General features: G+C 39.0%; 1 protein-coding gene across 4 annotated transcripts in view; it reads left to right on the top strand.

Moving 5' to 3' along the window:
- Positions 1-20,527, top strand: part of LOC129552316 (mitochondrial glutathione transporter SLC25A40) — a 67,076-nt gene that overhangs the window by 42,498 nt on the left and 4,051 nt on the right. For 3 of the 4 annotated variants that reach the window (XM_055420603.2, XM_055420602.2, XM_088833763.1), the window contains 7 exons: positions 294-353; positions 2,129-2,235; positions 10,970-11,037; positions 13,301-13,425; positions 14,048-14,221; positions 16,046-16,155; positions 19,738-19,819. In XM_055420603.2, coding sequence (XP_055276578.2) covers positions 294-353; positions 2,129-2,235; positions 10,970-11,037; positions 13,301-13,425; positions 14,048-14,221; positions 16,046-16,155; positions 19,738-19,819 — 726 coding nt within the window. The remainder of the gene's footprint in view (positions 1-293; positions 354-2,128; positions 2,236-10,969; positions 11,038-13,300; positions 13,426-14,047; positions 14,222-16,045; positions 16,156-19,737; positions 19,820-20,527) is intronic. The other variant, XM_055420604.2, reaches the window with a different exon arrangement.

Below are 20,527 nucleotides of genomic sequence, written 5' to 3' on the forward strand. Positions count from 1 at the left end.
CGACACCATGGAGTAGCCTACCAGGCTTCTCCATCCATGGGATTTTCCAGGCAAGAGTGCCTTCTCCAAAATGAGAGTTTTGTACCTGTGAAAAAGTAACTAAATTTTCTCATTGGTCCTCTTTAAACAAAATTCAAGTCCAAAAAATTAGAATGTTAACACTTAAAACCACTTTATGATAAATATAAAACCATTATATAGGTATCATGTGGTATATTTTGTGTTCTTTGGACAAACATCTCTACAAATTACAGTTATCACTTGTTAATTGAAATTGTTATGTATCTTCATAGTGACACCCTTTGATGTTGTTAAAATTCGACTCCAAGCCCAAAACAATCCATTCCCCAAAGGTATGTGTTCACCTTATCCTGAAAATGTAATGTTAGGTTTTTAAATGTCACTGCATTCATTTTTTTAAAAATAATATTCTCTTTCTGCCAGTTTGTGAAAACTAATGCCTTTATCCTCATGCGGAAACATTTTCCTCATTTCTTAGTTGTACCTGATGAAGTCTAGGTAGAAAACAAGTACAGTTGACCCTTGAAGAATGAGGAGGTTACTGTTGCCCACCATTGGTGTAGCTGAAAATCCGCCTATAATTTATAGTTGGTCCTCAATGTCCATAATTCCTCGGCTTTTGCAGTTCCTCATCCTTGGACTCAGCCAACTGCAGATCGTGTAACTGTAGTATTTACTACTGAAAACAGTCTGTATAAGTAGACGCTTACAGTTCAGACTCAGGTTGTTCAAGGGTCAACAGCCTGTGTGTGTATGTGTGTATATGTATAACACATATAGCACTTTCATGAACCTACTAACAAATGGAGAGGGCAATTTTGTATCTCAGTATATGTCTCACAAGTAAGAACAGAATTTTACTTATAAGGGACCTTGACTCTAGCTTCCTGCTGTAGTCCAAGAGCTGTGCCAATCCTACAGTATTCCTCCAACAGGCATCTAATTGTTGCTTGAATAGTAATAGGAATTTCAATATTTTATCAAGCAGCTTGGTTAATCGCTAGACATTATAGCTTATGTGGACTTTGAGAAGAGTAGTTATATGTTTTTATTAGATAGGCAAAATAACAGTTCCTTGATCCATATTTTGCAGTTTTTATAAAGATAATGTCATTTCAAATGTGTTTAAATAGTGGAAAACAGACTGTAAAAAGGCTCGTACATAAATGCCACTCTGTTGAATGCGTATCAGGGAGACAGAATGAACCACAGGTATCCAGGTGGATCAAAGGATAGCTGGATTGTAGGAAGGGATGAAAAGCAGAGTAGTTCCCTATGTATTAAAGGTAGATCAGTGTGTTATAAAACTGACAGAATTATATATGGTCAAATGGAGAAGACAGTTGTGAGAGCAAGAATGAATCCAATAATGGGAAGGAATCATTAGAAAAAGTTGTAGTCAATTAAGAGGGAGCTGACCAATGTCTAGATTAAGCAGTAAAAATACAGAGAAAGACACAAAGCATAGCGTTATTCACATGGGTTGAGATTATGAAAAACATACTTTTTCATAATCTACTTTTTCAGTTGAGATGTAATTGATATAGAACATAGTGTTAGTTCTAGGAGTCCAGTATAATGATTTCATGTATGTATATATTGAAAAATGATTATCATAGTAAGTTTAGCCAGCATCCATCACCTCGTATAGTTAATAAAACTTTTTCCTTGTAATGAGCTCTTTTAAGATTCAGATATGCATTGTTTCATAATGTATTTTGGTCTGAGTTTCCCTTACATACCACAGAGTTTTCTTCTGATCAGATAGACAAGACGCACACCCATACTGTCTTTTCAAAAGAGATTTTCCTCTTATCTTTCCTCTCCATTACCTCAGATAACTGAAGAGAATTTTTTTCTGTGTACATTTTTTTACTATAGTCCTGCAAACGGAATCCGGTAGTTTATTCAATTGCTTTTCACCACTGTGAGTTTAGAGCCCACTGTGAGTTTGTCATTAAACAAATCAGATTGTTTGTTTCATCCTAAAAGGGGAAGACAAAATTTTACCTTGTTCATGCTCCTCCTTGTATTTTTATTTTGATCATCTGTAAAAATAATACACTTGTGTGAAATAATTGTTGACCATTGTAATCTTCTTTGTTAGGAAAATGTTTTCTATATAGTAATGGACTAATGGATCATCTGTGTGTCTGTGAAGAGGAAGGCAACAAAGCATGGTATAAGAAGCCAGGACGTTTCCAGGGAACATTGGTAAAGAGTTGACATTATTTATAATCACAGCATGGTTTTTATTCTTATGTTTACTCTTCTGTATGAAAGATTCAACAGTTGCAAGAGAGTAAAAAGTCCATCATGTAGTTAGCACACAGTTAAAAGGTAGACACTGAAGCAGGAGAGGGGAGGGATTTTTTTTACTTTTAATTCTTTGTTAACTTTATGTTCATCTTTCTTATATACGGGGGAAAAGGGAGTAGAGTTTTAAAATTTTCAAATGCTTGTAGATCATACATAATTTTAAGAAAAATATTCAGAGACAGACCCTGTGTACTCTCTTCCCAGTTTCTCCCAGTTGGTAACATGTAACAGGATGAGTACAATATGACCATCAGCATGTTGACATTGATACAGTGACAATACAGAACAATTCCAGGGATCCTTCCTGTTTCCCTTCTGTAGTCACACCACCTTCTTAACTCCTACCAACCACTAGCCTGTCCTCCCTTTACATAATTTTGTCATCTTAAGAATGTTCTATAAATAGAGTCATAAAAAGGACATTTTGGGATTGGTACTTCTCACTTATTTTAATTGTCTGAAGATTCATTCAAGTTCTTTAATGTATCAATAGTTTGTTCCTTTTTATTACTCACTAGTATTACATGGTATGGGTATACCATAGTTTGTTTCAGGTGGTTTCCAGTTTTTGACTCCGAGTAAAACTGCTGCATACATTCATTCACAGGTTTGGTGTCAACGTATTAGAAAACAACTAGTTACTGTTTTTCTCTCTGAACACTCAGAATTCTTTTGAAAAGATTAGTGGTATTTTCCCCCTACCAAGCAGTCCTTTAGTTCGGTGGTGTTCTGCAGTTTAACTCAATTCTGACACCATCTACCTGGAGTTAGTTGTCAGCTCCCACGGGACTGCTCCCATTTCAGACGCCACTCTCAAGGCCAGGTTGTCACCGTGCTTCTGCCTGACAGGCTGTAAGTCAAAAGACAGAAGTTCTTATGATCCTTTCCTTGGGTTCAGTAATTTGCTAGAACAGCTTTCAGAACTCAGGAAGGAAGTTTACTTAAGAGATTACTAGTTTATTATGAAGGGACACAGCTCAGGAACAGCTAGAGGTGCACAGGGCAGGACTTAGGGGAGGCGTAGAGCTTCTGTGTCCTCTCCAGGCCTGTCATTCTCCCGGCACCTCCCTGTGCTCACCAGCCTGGAAGCATCCAGATGCCTTTCTTCAGAGATTTTAATGGAGGCGTCATTCGTTGTTTACTCACTCGGTCCTGTCTGACTTTGCAACCCCATGTACTGTAGAACACCAGGCTCCCTGTCCTTCACCATCTCCCTGAGTTTGCTCAAACTCATGTCCTTTGACTCGATGATGCCATCCAACCATCTCATCCTCTGTTGCCACCTTCTCTAGCCCTCAATCTGAGTCTTCTCCAACACCATAGCTCAAAAGCATCAATTCTTCAGCACTTGGGCTTCTTTATGGTCCAACTCTCACATCTGTAGATGACTATGGAAAAACCATAGCTTTGACTATACTGACCTTTATTGATCTTTCTGCTTTTTAATATGCTGTCTCTGTCATAGCTTTTCTTCCAAGGAGCAAGCGTCTTTTTAATTTCATGGCTGCGGTCACCATCTGCAGTGATTTTGGAGCCCAAAAAATAAAGTCTGTCACTTTTTCCACTGTTTCCCCATCTATTTGCCATGAAGTGATGGGACCAGATGCCATGATCTTAGTTTTCTGAATGTTTAGTTTTAAGCCAACTTTTCACTCTCTTTCACTTTCATTAAGAGGCTCTTTAGTTCTTCTTCGCTTTCTGCCATAAGGGTGGTGTCATCTGCATATCTGAGGTTATTGATATTTCTCCTGGCAATCTTGATTCCAGCTTGTGCTTCTTCCAGCCCAGCGTTCCTCATGATGTACTTTGCATATAAGTTAAATAAGCAGGGTGACAATACACAGTTTGGATGTACTCCTTTCCTGATTTGGAACCAGTCTGTTGTTCCATGTCCAGTTCTAACTGTTGCTTCTTGACCTCCAGATTTCTCAGGAAGCAGGTCAGGTGGTCTGGTGTTCCCATCTCTTTAAGAATTTTCCAGAGTGTGCTGTGATCCACACAGTCAGAGGATGAGATGGTTGGATGGCATCACTGACTCAATGGACATGAGCTTGAGTAAACTGTGGAAGTTGCTGATGAACAGGGAGGCCTGGTGTGCTGCAGTCCGTGGGGTCGCAAAGAGTCGGATGTGACCAAGCAACTGAACTGAAGTGAACACAGTCAGAGGATTTAGCGTAGACAGTGAAGCAGAAGTAGATGTTTTCTGGAATTTCCCTTGCTTTTTTCAACACTTGCCAGCAGTTGTTGGCAATTTGATCTCTGCTTCCTGTTCCTTTTCTAAATCCAGCTTGAACATCTGCAATTTCACGGTTCACATACTGTTGAAGCCTAGCCTGAAGGATTTTGAGCATTACTTTGCTTGTGTGTGAAATGAGTGCAATTGTGTGGTAGTTTGTACATTCTTTGGCATTTCCTTTCTTTGGAGTTGGAATGAAAACTGACCTTTTCCAGTTCTAAGTTTTCCAAATTTGTTCACATGTTGAATGCAGCACTTGAATAGAACCATCTTTTAGGATTTGAAATAGCTCAGCTGCAATTCCATCACCTCCACCAGCTTTGTTCGTTAAAATGCTTCCTAAGGCCCGTTTGACTTTGCACTCCAAGGTGTCTGGCTCTAGGTGAGTGATCACACTGTTGTGGTTATCTGGGTTATTAACATCTTTTTTGTATAGTTCTTCTGTGTATTCTTGACATCTCTTCTTATTATCTTCTGTTTCTTTTAGATCCATACCATTTCTGTCCTTTATTGTGCCTATCTTTCCTTGGTATTTCTAATTTTCTTGAAGAGATCTCTAGTCTTTCCCATTCTATTGTTTTCCTCTGTTTCTTTGCACTGATCATTTAGGAAAGCTCTCTTATCTCTCCTTGCTCTTTGGAACTGTGCATTCAGATGGGTATATCTTTCCTTTCCTCTTTTGCCTTTAGCTTCTCTTCTTTTCTCAGCTATTTGTAAGGCCTCCTCAAACAGCCATTTTGCCTTTTGCATTTCTTGGGGGATGATTTTGATCAACACCTCCTATACAGTGTTAACAACCTCCATCCATAGTTCTTCAGGCACTCTGTCAGATCTAATCCCTTGAATCTATTGTCATTTCCACTGTATAATCGTAAGGAATTTGATTTAGGTCATTTCTGAATGATCTAGTGGTTTTCCCTACTTTCTTCAATTAAAGTCTGTATTTTGCAATAAGGTGTTCATGATCTGAGCCACAATCAGCTTCCAGTCTTGTTTTTGCTGACTGTATAGAGTTTCTCCATCTTTGGCTGCAAAGAATATAATCAGTCTGATTTCGGTAATGACCATCTGGTGATGTCCATGTGTAGAGTCATCTCTTAACGTTGTTGGAAGTGACTGTTTGCTATGACCAGTGCATTCTCTTGGCAAAACTCTGTTAGCCTTTGCCCTGCTTCATTTTGTACTCCAAGACCAAACTTGCCTGTTACTCCAGGTCCCTCTTAACTAACTACTTTTGCATTCCAGTCCCCTTTTATGAAAAGGATATCTTTTTTTGGTGTTAGTTCTAGAAGGCCTTATGGGTGTTCATAAAACCATTCAACCTCAGCTTTGGCATTAGTGGTTGGGGTATAGACTTGGATTACTGTGATATTGAATGCTTTGCCTTGGAAACAAAGCGAGATCATTCTGTCGTTTTTGAGATTGCACCCAAGTACTTCATTTCAGGGTTTTTTTTAGTGTGAGGGCTACTCCATTTCTTCTAAGGGACTCTTGCCCACAGTAGTAGATATAATGGTCATCTGAATTAAATTTGCCTATTCCCGTCCATTTTAGTTCACTGATTCCTAAAATGTCAATATTCACTCTTGCCATCTTCTGTTTGACCACTTCCAATTTACCTTGATTCATGGACCTAACCTTCCAGGTTCCTATGCAGTATTGTTCTTTACAGCATCGGACTTTACCTCCATCACCAGTTACATTCACAACTGGGCGTTGTTTTTGCTTTGGCTCTGCCTCTTCGTTCTTTCTGGAACTATTTCCCACTCTTCTTCAGTAACAATTGGGCACCTACCAACTTGGGGAGTTCATCTTTCAGTGTCCTATCTTTTTGTCTTTTCATGCTGTTCATGGGGTTCTCAAGGCAAAATACTGAAGTGGTTTGCATTCTCTTCCCCAGTGGACTATGTTTTGTCAGAACTCTCCACCATGACCCATCCGTCTTGGGTGGTCTTACATGGCATGGCTCATAGTATCATTGAGTTAGAGAAGGCTGTGATCCATGTGATGAGTTTGGTTAGTTTTCTGTGATTCTGGTTTTCACAGATTCTGGTCTTCCCTCTGATGGATAAAGGGAAGAGGCTTGTGGAAGGTTCCTGATGGGAGGGACTGGCTGTGGGTGAATCTGGATCTTGCTGTGATGGGCGGGTCAGTAAATCTTTAATCCGATTTTCTGTTGATGGGTGGGACTGTGTTCCTTCCCCCTCAGTGCCATGACCCCACAGCAGGTCATTGTTGACCGTGCCTCTGCCGGACACACGGGACACTCACAGGCAAGTCTGGCTCAGTCTCTTATGGGGTCACTGCTCCTTTCTCCTGGGTCCTGGCGCACACAAGTTTTTGTTGTGCCCTGCAAGAGTCTGGTCCCCAGTCCTGTGGAAGTTCTGTAATCAAATCCCACTGGCCTCCAAAGTCAAGTTCCCTGGGGATTCTCAGTCCCTTTGCTGGATCCCCAGGTTGAGAAATCTGCTTTGGGCCTTAGAACTTTTGCAACAGTGCGAGAACTTCTTCGGTATAACTGTTCTCCAGTTTGTGGGTCATCTGCTCGGTGACTCTGTGGTTGGCATCTGCTCGGTGACTCTGTGGTTGGGCTAATGGCAACCTCCTCCAAGAAGACTTAGGCCACATGCTGTGCTTCCCAGTTCTGCAGCCGGAGCCCCTGTCCCCCCAACAGGCCACTGCTGACCCATGCCTCCACAGGAGACACTCAGACACTCAAAGGTAGGCGTGGCTCAGTCTTTTGTGGGGTCTCTGAGTCCTGGCATGCACAAGGTTTTGTTTGAGCCCTCCAAGTGTCTCTGGCAGGTATGGGGATTGATTCTAAACGTGATTTCGCCCCTCCTACTGTCTTGTTGGGGCTTCTCCTTTGCCCTTGGATGTGGAGTATCTTTTTTTGATGGGATGCAATAGTCTTTCAATGATTGCTCAGCAGCTAGTTGCAATTTTGGAGTTCTCGCAGGAGAAGATGAGAACACATCCTTCAACTCTGCCACCTTAGGGGTCTGTTTTGATGACTGCAGTTTTATAATGTGGTTTGGAATCAGGGATAATGATAACCGCTAGTTTTGTTTTTCTTTCTCAAGATTGTTTTGCCAATGCAGGATCTTCTGTGTTTCCATATAAATTTTAGAATTTATTTTAGTTCAGTAAAAAATGCCATTGTCATTTTGATAGGAATTGTATTGAATCTTGTGTAGTATGGTCATTTTAACATTATTCTTCCAATCAAAAAACATCTGTTTGAGTCACCTTCAATTTCTGGTCTTTAATTTTCTGTAACAGTTCTGTCTTGTTCTGTCACCCTCTGTGACCCGATGAACTGCCAGGCTCTTCTGTCCATGGGATTCTAACGGCAAGAATATTGGAACAGGTTGCCATTTCCTACTCAGGGGATCTTCCTGACACAGGGATAGAACCCGCATTGGCAGGTGGATTCTTTACCGCTGGCGCCACCTGGGAAGGCCTAGAGGCTCCACAAATAGGATGCAGATGGCTGTTGATGTAGTAACTTTTAATCGGCAAGTTTAGTCCTTTAATATAATTTTTCATATGGTTGGAGTATTAATCTATTTTTGTGTATTTTTCTAATTATTCCCTGTTTTCCTCCTTTCCTGTTATTGGTTTGAATTTTAATAACATTATATTGATGCCTCAATTCCCGTTTCTAGGCAAACAGTCCTTCAAAAGTGTTTCACATTGGGCATATCTCATGTGTGTGGCATCGTCTGTCCTTTGTTCCCGATCATCTTTTCAAGGCTGTTTGGAGAGTGAGTGACCTTGGAAGACACAGGCGTGCTTACTCCCCGCCGTCAGTGATGTGGGTCGCTGAGGTCAGGTTTCCTCTCCTGTGGTGCATCCACTGTGTGCTCAGCGTCATCTAGCCTTCGTCACACTGCCCGTGGAAGCTGGGGCTCGATACAGGGGTCAGAATGCCGACACTCTGGCTGCTGCTGTTGCCACGATGATGAACTTTATGTCTCACCCCAGAGTTTCGTCTTTACCTGGGCTCTCATGGTGCCACGCAGGCCCACTTGCTGACTCGCAAGCAGAGTGGATCTCAGGCCCCTCGTGTCCTGACACCCTTACCCCCTCCTCTTCGTTTGTGCTGCTGCCTCCCGGATGGACATCCTAGGACTTTACAGATGCCACAGTCACAGTTAGAATTTTCACTTTAAATAGTCTTATGTCTTTTAAATAGTTAAAAAGAAATACATATTTTACCTGTAACCATATATCTGCCACTTCTTTTGTCCTTCCTGCCTTTCTGAAGATGGTAGTACGTGGCGCCACTATGGCCCTTTATCCTAAAGACTTCTTTCAGCATTTCTTTAATGAAGGTATTTTGGCAGTGTAATCTCTTTGTTCTATGGGATGTCTTTATAAAGCATTTTTGACATGTATTTGGCAGCATACAGAATTCTGGCTTGCTTTTTTTTTAGCACCTTAAATGTGTTATTACAGTGTCTTTTGGCCTTTCATGTGTCTGCTGAGAAGCTGGTCTTCATTTAATCATCCTTCCCCTATATGTATTTTGTCATTTTCCTCTACTGTTTGTTTTTTTTAATTCACTTGGGTTTTTTTTTTTTGGGGGGGGGACCCTGTCAATTGATACCTTTCACTAATTCAGGGAGGTTTTTGCTCATCATTTCATCAGGTGATTTCCTATTTTGTTTTCTTTCTTTTTCTCTGTGACTCCACATAAACTAGTGTTGAACTACTTGATATTTCCCCTCAGGTCTCTGAGCCTCTGATCATTTTTCTAAAGTTTTGGCTTTTTTTTATTTGGCCATACCATATGGGTTGCTGGATCACAGTTCCCTGACCAGGGATTGAACTGGACCCTCGGCAGTGAAGGCATAGGGTCTTAACCACTGGACCACGGGGAAGTTCCCATTTTTCTTCATTCTTTTTCTCTTCCTTCTTCTGATTTAGTTTTAGGTTTGTCTTCAGTGACTCCTTGCTGTCTCCTTTCTGCTGTTAGGCCCATGTAGTTAATTTTTCATTTCCGGCTTAGAATTTTCACTTGGCAATTTTAACAGTAATTATTTCCTTGCTGAATTCCAAATTTGTCCATGTACTATGGACCCATCATCTTTTTAATAACCCTTGCACATATTTATAATAGGTGTTCTGGAGTTCTTGTCTGCAGATAGCATCATCTTAATCGTCTCAGTGATGGTTTCTGATGATTACTTTTCCTTTTGTTTCTTTTTATGTCTAATGAATTTTGATTGGATAGTGGAGAAGGAAATGGCAACCCACTCCAGTGTTCTTGCCTGGAGAATCCCAGGGACGGGGGAGCCTGGGGGGCTGCTGTCTGTGAGGTCGCACAGAGTCGGACACGACTGAAGCAACTTAGCAGCAGCAGCAGCAGCAGTGAACATTATGAAGAATGCATTGTAAAGACTCTGGGTTCTTTTATATTCTTCCCAAGAGACAGTTCTGTTCTAAAAGGCAGTTAACTTTGGCTAGATTCAGACTTCACACTCAGGCACCACCGTGGTGGGCTGCAGCTGAAATTCCCATCCCATCTGCCATCCACAGGGTGTCTGGTTTGTTTTTGTTGTCTTCTCCTGGGGCTGCACAATTGAGTGGTGAGCTACATCTTGTGGCTGACTTTGTCTCTATATTCAAGAGCTAACGTCCTCTGTCTGGAGAAGAAAATGGCAACCCACTCCAGTGTTCTTGTCTGGAGAATTCCATGGACAGAGGAGCCTGGAGGGCTGCAGTCCATGGGGTCGCAGAGTCACATATGACTGAGCGATTAAAACAGCAACAACAACATGTTCTCATAGCCTCTTTTCCTAGGATTTCCCTTCTGACTTTCTGATTAGTTTATGAGTCTGAACTCTGGTGTTTGCCATCTCAAGCAAGTAAATGTACTGTTCCTTGCAGCTCCCATGGGCAAAAAGCTGTAAATGTGCAAACTTCATTCACAGCACTTTGACTTTTAACAGTAAGCTTCCCTCTAGTTTCTACTTGCTTTTTGTTCTTCCTCAGAGGTTTCAAATATTGGGTTTAAATAATGTTCTCTTAGATTTCATAATTGGAGAGGAGAGTTATTCTAAGTTTCAGCCATCCCTCCACTTCCTTTTTATAATAATCTTCAAAAAATACTGCTTCTCAGCCCTAAGTAGAACACTCCCAAGCTGAGTAATGTAGGTTTATTTTGTAAGCAGGAACTGTCATTTAGAAATGCTTTGTGTCTGGAAGTTGAGAAAAATTCATTTTTTTGTCCTTTTTAAAGAATGGACTTATATAAATCTGGAAAGCTTATATTTTAGAAATGATGCTTAAAAGAATCAAATACCAATTATCACTATAAACATTTTTGTATCAGGTTCAGGTATATCAGGTATATATTTTGACCACTTTTTTCTATTACAATTTTAGGATGCTTTTTTGAAAATCATTCGAAATGAGGGTATTAAATCCCTTTGGAGTGGCCTTCCTCCTACATTGTAAGTTGAAATTTAGTGTTTTTCTTACTCAGTGATGGTGGTGGTTATGTTTTGCCTTATCAGTATGATGAGACAACATCACGTATTTTTAATATCAGAACTTTTCATTTTCTAGAGCATTGTTTTGTGACTCTCACAACTACCTCACATTTGATGATTTGCTAGAAGGACTCACAGGATGTATACTAATGTCTGTGGTTTATTACCGCAAAAGGCACGAAGTGGAATCAGTAAGGAGAAAAGGCATGAAACGGAATCAGTGAGGGGAAAGGCACAACAGGAGCTGGCCAGGCGGAGTCCTCCCGAGACCCCGCTTGTGACACGCAGGGCGCATGCTGCCTCTCCCAGCCCCAGGCTGCCTCAGCAAGTGCAGGGGTTCTGCCTTACCGGCACTTGAATCTGAGTCTAGGGTTTGCACTAGGGGCTGATGATATAGACACATGCTGTGTTCATGACTGGCTGTGGTTACTGAAACTCCAGCCCCCCTGAAAGAAGCAGATGCTTACCAAAACTCACATCATTTGTACAAATCAGTGCAGGCAAGCTGATTTAGTGCTCCAGACATACAGAAAAGCCTTGTTACAGGGAATATTTCAAGGGCTAAATTCCTTGAAGACGACCCAAGGTCAAGCAAATAGGCCCTGCTGAAGATACCAGTTTGGGGCACAAGCGTAGTTTATTTTTTCATGTTCAGAAATTAAGAAATTAGTGTTCATTTGAGTTTTTATTTTAGTAAAATAATGAGCGATATTGTGCTATTTATACTTCTTTTCCAGATAATTAAATTCTGTACTAACTAGCTATTACGTGAATTCATATGACAAGCTAGTAAGGCTGAATGTAAAAATTACAATTGATACCTTGCCTTTCTCTGCCTCGTTTCTTTCTGATTTATCTTGTTATGAAGCACATTAGTCAGTTTTGAGGCACATATTCTAAACAGTGCCTAAGGTTATAAGGTTGGTGATAGATCCAGGAGCAGCAATCAGTCCTGTTACTAAGTTCTCATCACCACACTTAACTGTAGAGTATTAGGCATTCCCACATGTGGTCTGTGATTGTCCTTTGGTTAGACCAGAAACAGAGACTTATGCATTAAATCTTTATGACATGACAGTACCTTCGACTTTGTATAACTTAATTAATAACTTCGACTTAATTAATAACTTCCTCTTGATATTTTCATTTGAAAGAATGTCATTGGAATTTGCTTTGAGTATATATAATTCTGGTGACATTATTTTCAGGTATAAGCAGGTATGACATGGTCCGCAGTTCAAAAGTATTTTATAATTGTGCTTGTACTTTTTTACAAGTAATTTTTACAAGATTTTTTACTTTAGTGATTTTCATGTTACCGTAATGTATGTAGTTGGGAATGAAGACCAGACATAGAATAAGTCAAGACGACTTATTTGTCTTTTCATATTTATGACCTGACTGGGTGCTCTGAATTTACCTTCTCTACTACATTACAAATCTCTGGAGAGCAGAAACCTACTTTACATATTTTTGTTGTCTAAGTTCAGTTCAGTCGCTCAGTCGTGTCTGACTCTTTGCGACCCCATGAATCACAGCACGCCAGGCCTCCCTGTCCATCACCAACTCCCGGAGTTCACTCAAACTCATGACCATCGAGTCGGTGATGCCATCCATCCATCTCATTCTCTGTCGTCCCCGTCTCCTCCCGCCCCCAATCCTTCCCAGCATCAGAGTCTTTTCCAGTGAGTCAACTCTTCACATGAGGTGGCCAAAGTATTGGAGTTTCAGCTTTAGCATCAGTCCTTCCAATGAACACCCAGGATTGATCTCCTCTAGAATGGACTGGTTGGATCTCCTTGCAGTCCAAGGGACTCTCAAGAGTCTAAGTTAAACACTGCTAATTCTTAAAGAAAAATTGATCTCATAGCTGATTTGTTGTGTTTTTCAGCTTCTGTAAAATAGAAGGATCTTCATTTTGTACTTCCCAGGTGGTGCAGTTGGTAAAGAACGCCCCTGCCTGTGCAGGAGACACAAGAGAGGTGGGTTTGATACCCGGGTCAGGAAGACCCCCTGGAGAAGGAACTGTCAACCCACTCTGGTATACTTGCCTGGGAAATCCCATGGACAGAGGAGCGTGGCAGGCTGCAGTCCATGGGTCTCAAAGAGTCTGATATGACTGCTCACGCATGCACTATGCACCGTATCTTGTGCTTCATAATAATGTAAGAATATGTTTAAGCCTTTGATAGTTTTGTACCAATCTTTTTGTTTGTTCTAACAGAGTGATGGCAGTTCCTGCCACAGTTATTTATTTTACCTGCTATGATCAATTAACTGCTCTTCTGAGATCTAAATTAGGAGAAAATGAAAGCTGCGTACCAATTGTTGCTGGAATCGTGGCCAGACGTAAGTAATAAATTCACAATGTTTTCATTTTGATTTCTACTTAAAGCTTGTTTTAGAATGTTTATATTCATAGAGAACTTCACATAGAGTATTGGTAAACATTTATTTTGCATTGTAGTTTGTCTCATGTGTTAATACCTATATGCTTTAGAGGTCATATTGTGTGGTGACTGCCATCAGAACGGGACGGGATCAACCTATCCCGTTAATTCTTGGACAGAAGTTTTAGATTTGAGGTTGTAGACCTTAGATTCTAGATTTTAGGATAATAACACAGAGTCTAATTAATGCCAGAGTCTTTCGTCATTTTCTGTATACACTTCGAGATTCAGAGTTTAATCAGAAGGACATTTTCCTCTTTGTAGTGGAAGTGAGGTTTATAATAGTCCTGGTTGATGGGTAATGACTGTGGAACTGCTCTTGAAAGAATAAGTATGTGAAATACCTTTAGCAAGGAAAAAAACCTGAGCCAGGATGTTGCCATCATCGGATGCTAGATAGAGTCTGCAGACATTTCGGAATAAAATTTTAAAATATAAAAATGCATGAAATACTCATTTCTGCACGCATGTTTTCATAATGCATGGCTTTGCTTTTGTTGTATTTGCTTGTTTTATACCAGTTGGCGCAGTGACTGTAATAAGTCCACTGGAATTGATTAGAACCAAGATGCAATCTAAGAAGTTTTCTTACGAGGAACTGCATCGATTTGTCAGCAAGAAAGTATCTGAAGATGGTTGGATTTCCCTCTGGAGGGGCTGGGCTCCTACCATTCTTAGAGATGTACCATTCTCAGGTAGGATTTATCTGCTACATTTTAAGAAGCTTTGTGTATACCACTTTTAAATCAAGGAAATTCTAGACTCTTTAAGGCTAAAGGCATGTTACTGTCTTAGGTGATCACACACACCTAGTTCAGTGTGGCTCTCTCAGATCTTGATAAGTATTTATTTAATGAACGGTTTCTGTTTCAAGCCTGGTTTTCTTTTCTTTTTGTGTTTTCTTTCTTTTTAAATGTCAGTTGTTGAATGCAAACTACCTTTAAAATTATTGTAAAGAAGTCATAATTAGTAAGATATGTAAGGTACTACAAATCAAAATATAACATTTAAGACCACCTGTGAATTATATTGACTCCTACTTTTTTCAGTTATTAAAAATCTCCCCCACTTGAGTGAGTGTCTTATAGGGACCATTATAAATCAGATTCGAGATTGTGCTAACCATTGCATTATGAAAAGGGAGAAAGTCATGAAATACAAAATTTAACAACTTACAGAATGTGCATACTTCAGTAGTACTTCTCTTGTGAAACTGATGTTTCCATTTAAAACCTGGAAGAAATCATTATTGAGAACCGTTATATTAACTTCCCACATTCTTTCTCCTTTTGTTAACCCTTTGCTTGGACTCCTGCTCACAGTCCCATATCTTTCCCGTTCCTTTAGTATTTTTCTTTGACTTTTGTGTTCAGCTGTGCTTTTTAGAAACACCATGGATTCTTAGACCAATACGTTTTCATTTTTTATTTTGATATTTTATACATAAAAAGGATATAAATTACCAAGTGTGCTAATAAACACCCGTGACATCACCACCTCTGTAAATGAATTAGACGCTATAGTTTAAAATCATGAAACCACATATGTCCACCTCCACTGTCACATCCTAGTGGTAACTTCTTAGCTGAATTTTTATCATTTATTTGATTTTAAAAACTAGTTTTACCACATAGGTGTTATTGCTAAACAATGGTATTCATTTTTACCTATTTGTGAGGTATAAAATTTATTTTACTTGGAAATATTCCTTAAGTTTTGTTTTATATGTGCAACTGTTTTGACGTCACTCTTGTTTATAAATGAATAGTCTCTTGGTGGGTATGTATAAGATCTGCAGGTCTTAGTACCTGTTTTAAAAAAATCTATTTAAAAAAGTTTTCCGGGTGTTTGTGGATGTTGCAGTGTGAGTTGATTTTTGTCTGTTAGCTTATATTCAGCTTCTTCTAAAACTGTTATAAAGTCTCATTTGTCTGCCTACCTTTTTTCTATGTAGACAATAATGTGTAAATTATAACTATTTCATTTTTAAATTCGTGATGAATATCCTTTATCCAGTTGAAGAAGCTGCGATTTATTCCTAGGTTTCTAAGAAATTTCTTTGAATGCTTTTCTATCAATTTTGGATGATTCTACAATTCTGTTAATGTGGTACGTGGTATCTAAAGCATTTCTTAACGTTTACCACCACTGTGTTTATCAGATAACCTAATTAGTCATAGTGTGTGATAGTTCATGAAATACTTCAGTTTTTCTTCTTTTGGATTGTTACATCAGTGTTCATGAGATTTGACTCTCACCTTTTCTCTTGTGTTCTTGTTGGGTTTTGAGATTAAAGTCCTCCTTTTTACTGATGCATAATTTTGTTTATAAGACTCCTAGAATATTACTGAGAATTTGTTTACTATTTTTACAAATTTCACCTAGTATTTATCTAAGCAGAAAGCAAGGTTTGTCAATACTAGAATTCTCTTTTCCTTTAATATATAATATTCTTCAAATATTTTCCGTAAAGTCCACATTTCATTTCTAAATGTGTTCATTGTATTCTGTTTTTGTAGCAATGTACTGGTATAACTATGAAGTCTTAAAGAAGTGGTTGTGTGCAAAATCTGGCTTATATGAACCAACATTTATGATCAACTTTACCTCAGGGGCATTGTCTGGTTCTGTAAGTTTATTCTTTTGTTGTTATATTCTGAAATAGTGATAATTGTCTTACTGAAACATAACAAAATATTATGTAGCATTTCATGTCTATTGAGGTAACACAGCTTTAAAGTAGTGCATTCTCAAAGTGCTAAGTATTTACTACCCTATTGTGAAGATAAATTATCAGTGAAAGTGAAGTCGCTCAGTCGTGTCCAACTCTTTGCGACCCCATGGACTACAGCCTACCAAGCTCCTCAGTTCATGGGATTTTCCAGGCAAGAATACTGGAGTGGGTTGCCATTTCCTTCTCCAGGGGATCTTCCTGATCCAGGGATCAAACCTGGGTCTCCAGCATTGTAGGCAGACACTTTACCATCTGAGCTACCAGGGATTGCGCAGTGCATTTTATATCTGTCTTTATTATATTACAGATACATTATATCTTTCTGAAACTTTTGAACTTGTTAGATCATTAGTTATGATAATGAGTTTAGATGGTACTTTATTACACAAGGTGTTTGGCAGTTTGGTCATTAAATACCAGTAGATCTTGTTAGTTAATATTTTATAAATGTTATCTCTGTGTATCATCTGATTGAATAGAAGTAATTGCATCTTTTGCTGCTAATTCCTGTTTCTTTGGGAACATGCTGGCTGAGTACCTCTTAAAAGAATTTTAACAAAACTTACAATTAGAAGGAAGAGTACCCAGTGACCATTTTTGGGTAGTAGGGAGTTCACCTTTGGCCACTCCTCCACATAATGAAAACTCATGTAGTGGGCCTTTATGCAGATTCTTATCACCATGATCTTGGACATGGAGAGCTTTCTTATCCCCACATACTTTGAGAATGAATTTGTGATGATACAGTGATGTGCTGACATTGGAAGCAGATTGAGAGAGTGAAGGAGCACAGTGAAGTCATGGAGACTGGCGGAAAAATACTGGAGTCACTGTCAGAAAACCTAGGCTACAGAAGACCCTGAGATTGTGTTCAAAACTGAGACGTGAAGATTCTCGGGTCTGGTATATGTCAAATTAACCCTTCAGTTCAGTTCAGTCGCTCAGTCGTGTCTGATTCTCTGCGACCCCATGAATCACAGCACACCAGGCCTCCCTGTCCATCACCAACTCCCAGAGTTCACTCAAACTCATGTCCATCGAGTTGGTGATGCCATCCAGCCATCTCATTCTGTCGTCCCCGTCTCCTCCTGCCCCCAGTCCCTCCAGTGGGGTATAAATATATTGAGGCAAAAGAGCAATTCTTTGTAGCAATTTAAGAAGTTAGAATATCAGCAAAATCTTCTCATTATTTCTATTTGTGAGGTGATTAAAATTAACTTACAAATTTTATTTATATCTTAATCCACCATGAATGATGAAAAACAAGTACCATTTATGTTTAGTGATCCATAACAGAACTGTAGAACCAATTCTGTACTTAGTGCTTTAAGTAAAAAAAAAAAAGGTGAATGGCTATAGGGTGTTGTCCCAGCTTTCCAGTAATGAAAGAATGTTGTTTTATTATTTCTTACCTAACACAGAAAATATAGTTTTAAAGTCTTTAATAATTTAGAAAATATTACTGCCTTTTAACTGTTAAACAAATAAAAATGTGTCTCTACAAGAGAAAAAGCACATCAGTGGGATAATGTCCAGGCTTCCTGCTAGAAAACAGAACAGCCTAAACCCCGTTACTCTGCAAAGTGTCAGGCTCATACCGCATTGTTGCTACCTGTGATCCTCCCCTCAGCCCTCCCTATCCAGGGGTTCTGCATCTGCAGTTTGAACCAGTTTGATTCTCGGCTGCTGAATCCACAGATGTGGAACCGCAGACACGGAGAACCAGCTGTGCTGTGCCATGTTGTATCAGGGATGGATACTCCATGGGTTTCAGGATCTGCAGCCAGTACACCTCAGATACGGAAGGGCAACTATATGTGTTAGATTGTGGAGAAACGATAATTGATTTTATCTTACCTGGATCTTTGATTTCAAGAACTTAAATCTCTTTACATAGATGGGTGAAATAGAAATAAATGACTTTAAAGGTTACTTTATGAGCATATTGGCCAGATATAAGCTAGGAAACAGCAAATAGAGACTAGGTTTTACTTTTCATGACTGTTATATCAAATATAAGACATTCTTAAGGGACTTTGTTCTTTCAGAAAAACCTTTCTTGCTTAATTAAGGCATTATGGAAATAACTGTTAAATTGATTAATTTGAAATTTTTAGTTATTTTAATTGGAGGCTAATTACAATATTGTAGTGGGTTTGCCATACATTGACATGAATCAGCTGTGGGTGTAAATGTGTTCCCCATCCTGAACCCCACTCCCACCTCCCTCCCCATCCCACCCCTCAGGGTCATCCCAGTGCACCAGCCCTGAGCACCCTGTCTCATGCATCAAACCTGGACTGGCGATCTATTTCACATATGATAATATACATGTTTCAGTGCTGTTCTCTTAGATCATCCCACCCTCGCCTTCTACCAGAGTCCAAGAGTCTGTTCTTTGCATCTGTGTCTCTTTTGCTGTCTTGCATATAGGGTTATCGTAACCATCTTTCTAATTTCCTTATATATGCGTTAATATATTGTATTGGTGTTTTTCTTTCTGACTTACTTCACTCTATATAATGGGCTCCAGTTTCATCCACCTCATTAGAACTTATTCAAATGTATTCTTTTTAATAGCTGAGTAATACTCCATTGTGTATATGTACCACAGCTTTCTTATCCATTTGTCTGCTGATGGACATCTAGGTTGCTTCCATGTCCTGGCTATTGTAAACAGTGCTGCAATGAATATTGGGGTACATGTGTCTCTTCCAGTTCTGGTGTTATGCCCAGCAGTGGGATTGCTGGTTCTTATGGCAGTTCTATTTCCAGTTTTTTAAGGAATCTCCACACTGTTCTCCATTGTGGTTCTACTAGTTTGCATTCCCACCAACAGTGTAAGAGGGTTCCCTTTTCTTCGCACCCTCTCCAGCATTTACTGTTTGAAGACTTTTTGATAGCAGCCATTCTGACCGGCGTGAGATGGTACCTCATTGTGGTTTTGATTTGCATGAAATGTGTTTTTAAAAATGATTTGTGAACTACATTTGATAAATATGTTGAAACCCATAAAGAAAACGTATGTAACACTAAAAGTTCAAAAGTCCATTTTCTTTAATTTTAACAATTTTTAAACTTTTGGAAAATTTTAAATGCTAATTACTAGGTACTTGAATTTCTGCTTTAAAATACATATTATACCTTCATCTGTAGAAAAGGAATAATGGAACACACAGGAGCATCAGAAATTGTGAATACTGGTTTTGCAGTCAGAGGTCTGGTTGGAATTCTGACTGCCAACTAGTGTAGTGTGACCTCAGGAATATAGGGGGACTGTTTACTCCTGAACTTTGGGAGGAATACATAAGACTTTATCTGTTCTTTTCAATAGGAGCTTCTCTTTAAACATCTCTGGTTTTACTTTATGTTTCAGTTTAGTTATGATTTTATTACTATCCTTATTAAGTAATATGCTAATTAGAGTATAAAATACTTTGGAAAAAATTTAAATTAATCAATTTTACTTTTTGTTAGTTTGCAGCTGTTGCAACTTTGCCATTTGATGTGGTAAAAACACAAAAGCAGACACAACTTTGGATATATGAAAGCCAGAAAAGTAAGTTTAATTAATTTAAAATGTGTCTAAGATGCCATGAAAAGTATTTTCTTTCTAGATGGTTAGGAATATCTAGATAGGGAAGACAAGATTCCCCCTGCCCCTCTGTTGCCTTCCTCCCTACTTAACTCAAACTAATGTATTGTTAGAATGGAGTACCCAGAGAAAACTCTAAACCTAAACAAAAAGTTTAAGAAATTTTAAAGACTATATTATTAGTATGCATATACATATTCTTTTTTTTTTTTTCTATTTTTTAGCTTCCCTTTTGATGTGTTTTTACCCCTGCCTGCCTATTATCCCATCTACTACTTTATAACCTGTAATTTCTTCTAGAACAGTATTGTCCTGGGGACTTCCCTTTCAATGCAAAGGTGCAGGTTCTATCTGGTTGGGGAGCTAAGATCCCACATGTCTCCTGGCCAAACAACCAAAAGAAAACAGAAGCAATACTGAACAACCTCAATAAAGAATTCAACAATGGTCCATGTTTATAAAAAAGTACTATTAGTTGCTTCTACTAGATTCATTCTATTATTATTATAGGAAGTGTAGCAAGCCCCCTGGAAATAGGGCTTTGTTTCTGAAGCATAAAATTGTTAGGATTTGATCATTTGGTTGGTCAGTAGAGGAGTGTTTCTTGTTGTCTGTACTTGAGTAATCATAGTGTTTCCTTACGGTGTATGAAGTTGCTTTTCCCCTGCAGAA

The sequence above is a fragment of the Moschus berezovskii genome, chromosome 3 (assembly GCF_049115385.1).
Source record: "Moschus berezovskii isolate FMDL1 chromosome 3, NW_MosBer_1.0, whole genome shotgun sequence".
Taxonomy (NCBI): Eukaryota; Metazoa; Chordata; class Mammalia; order Artiodactyla; family Moschidae; genus Moschus; species Moschus berezovskii.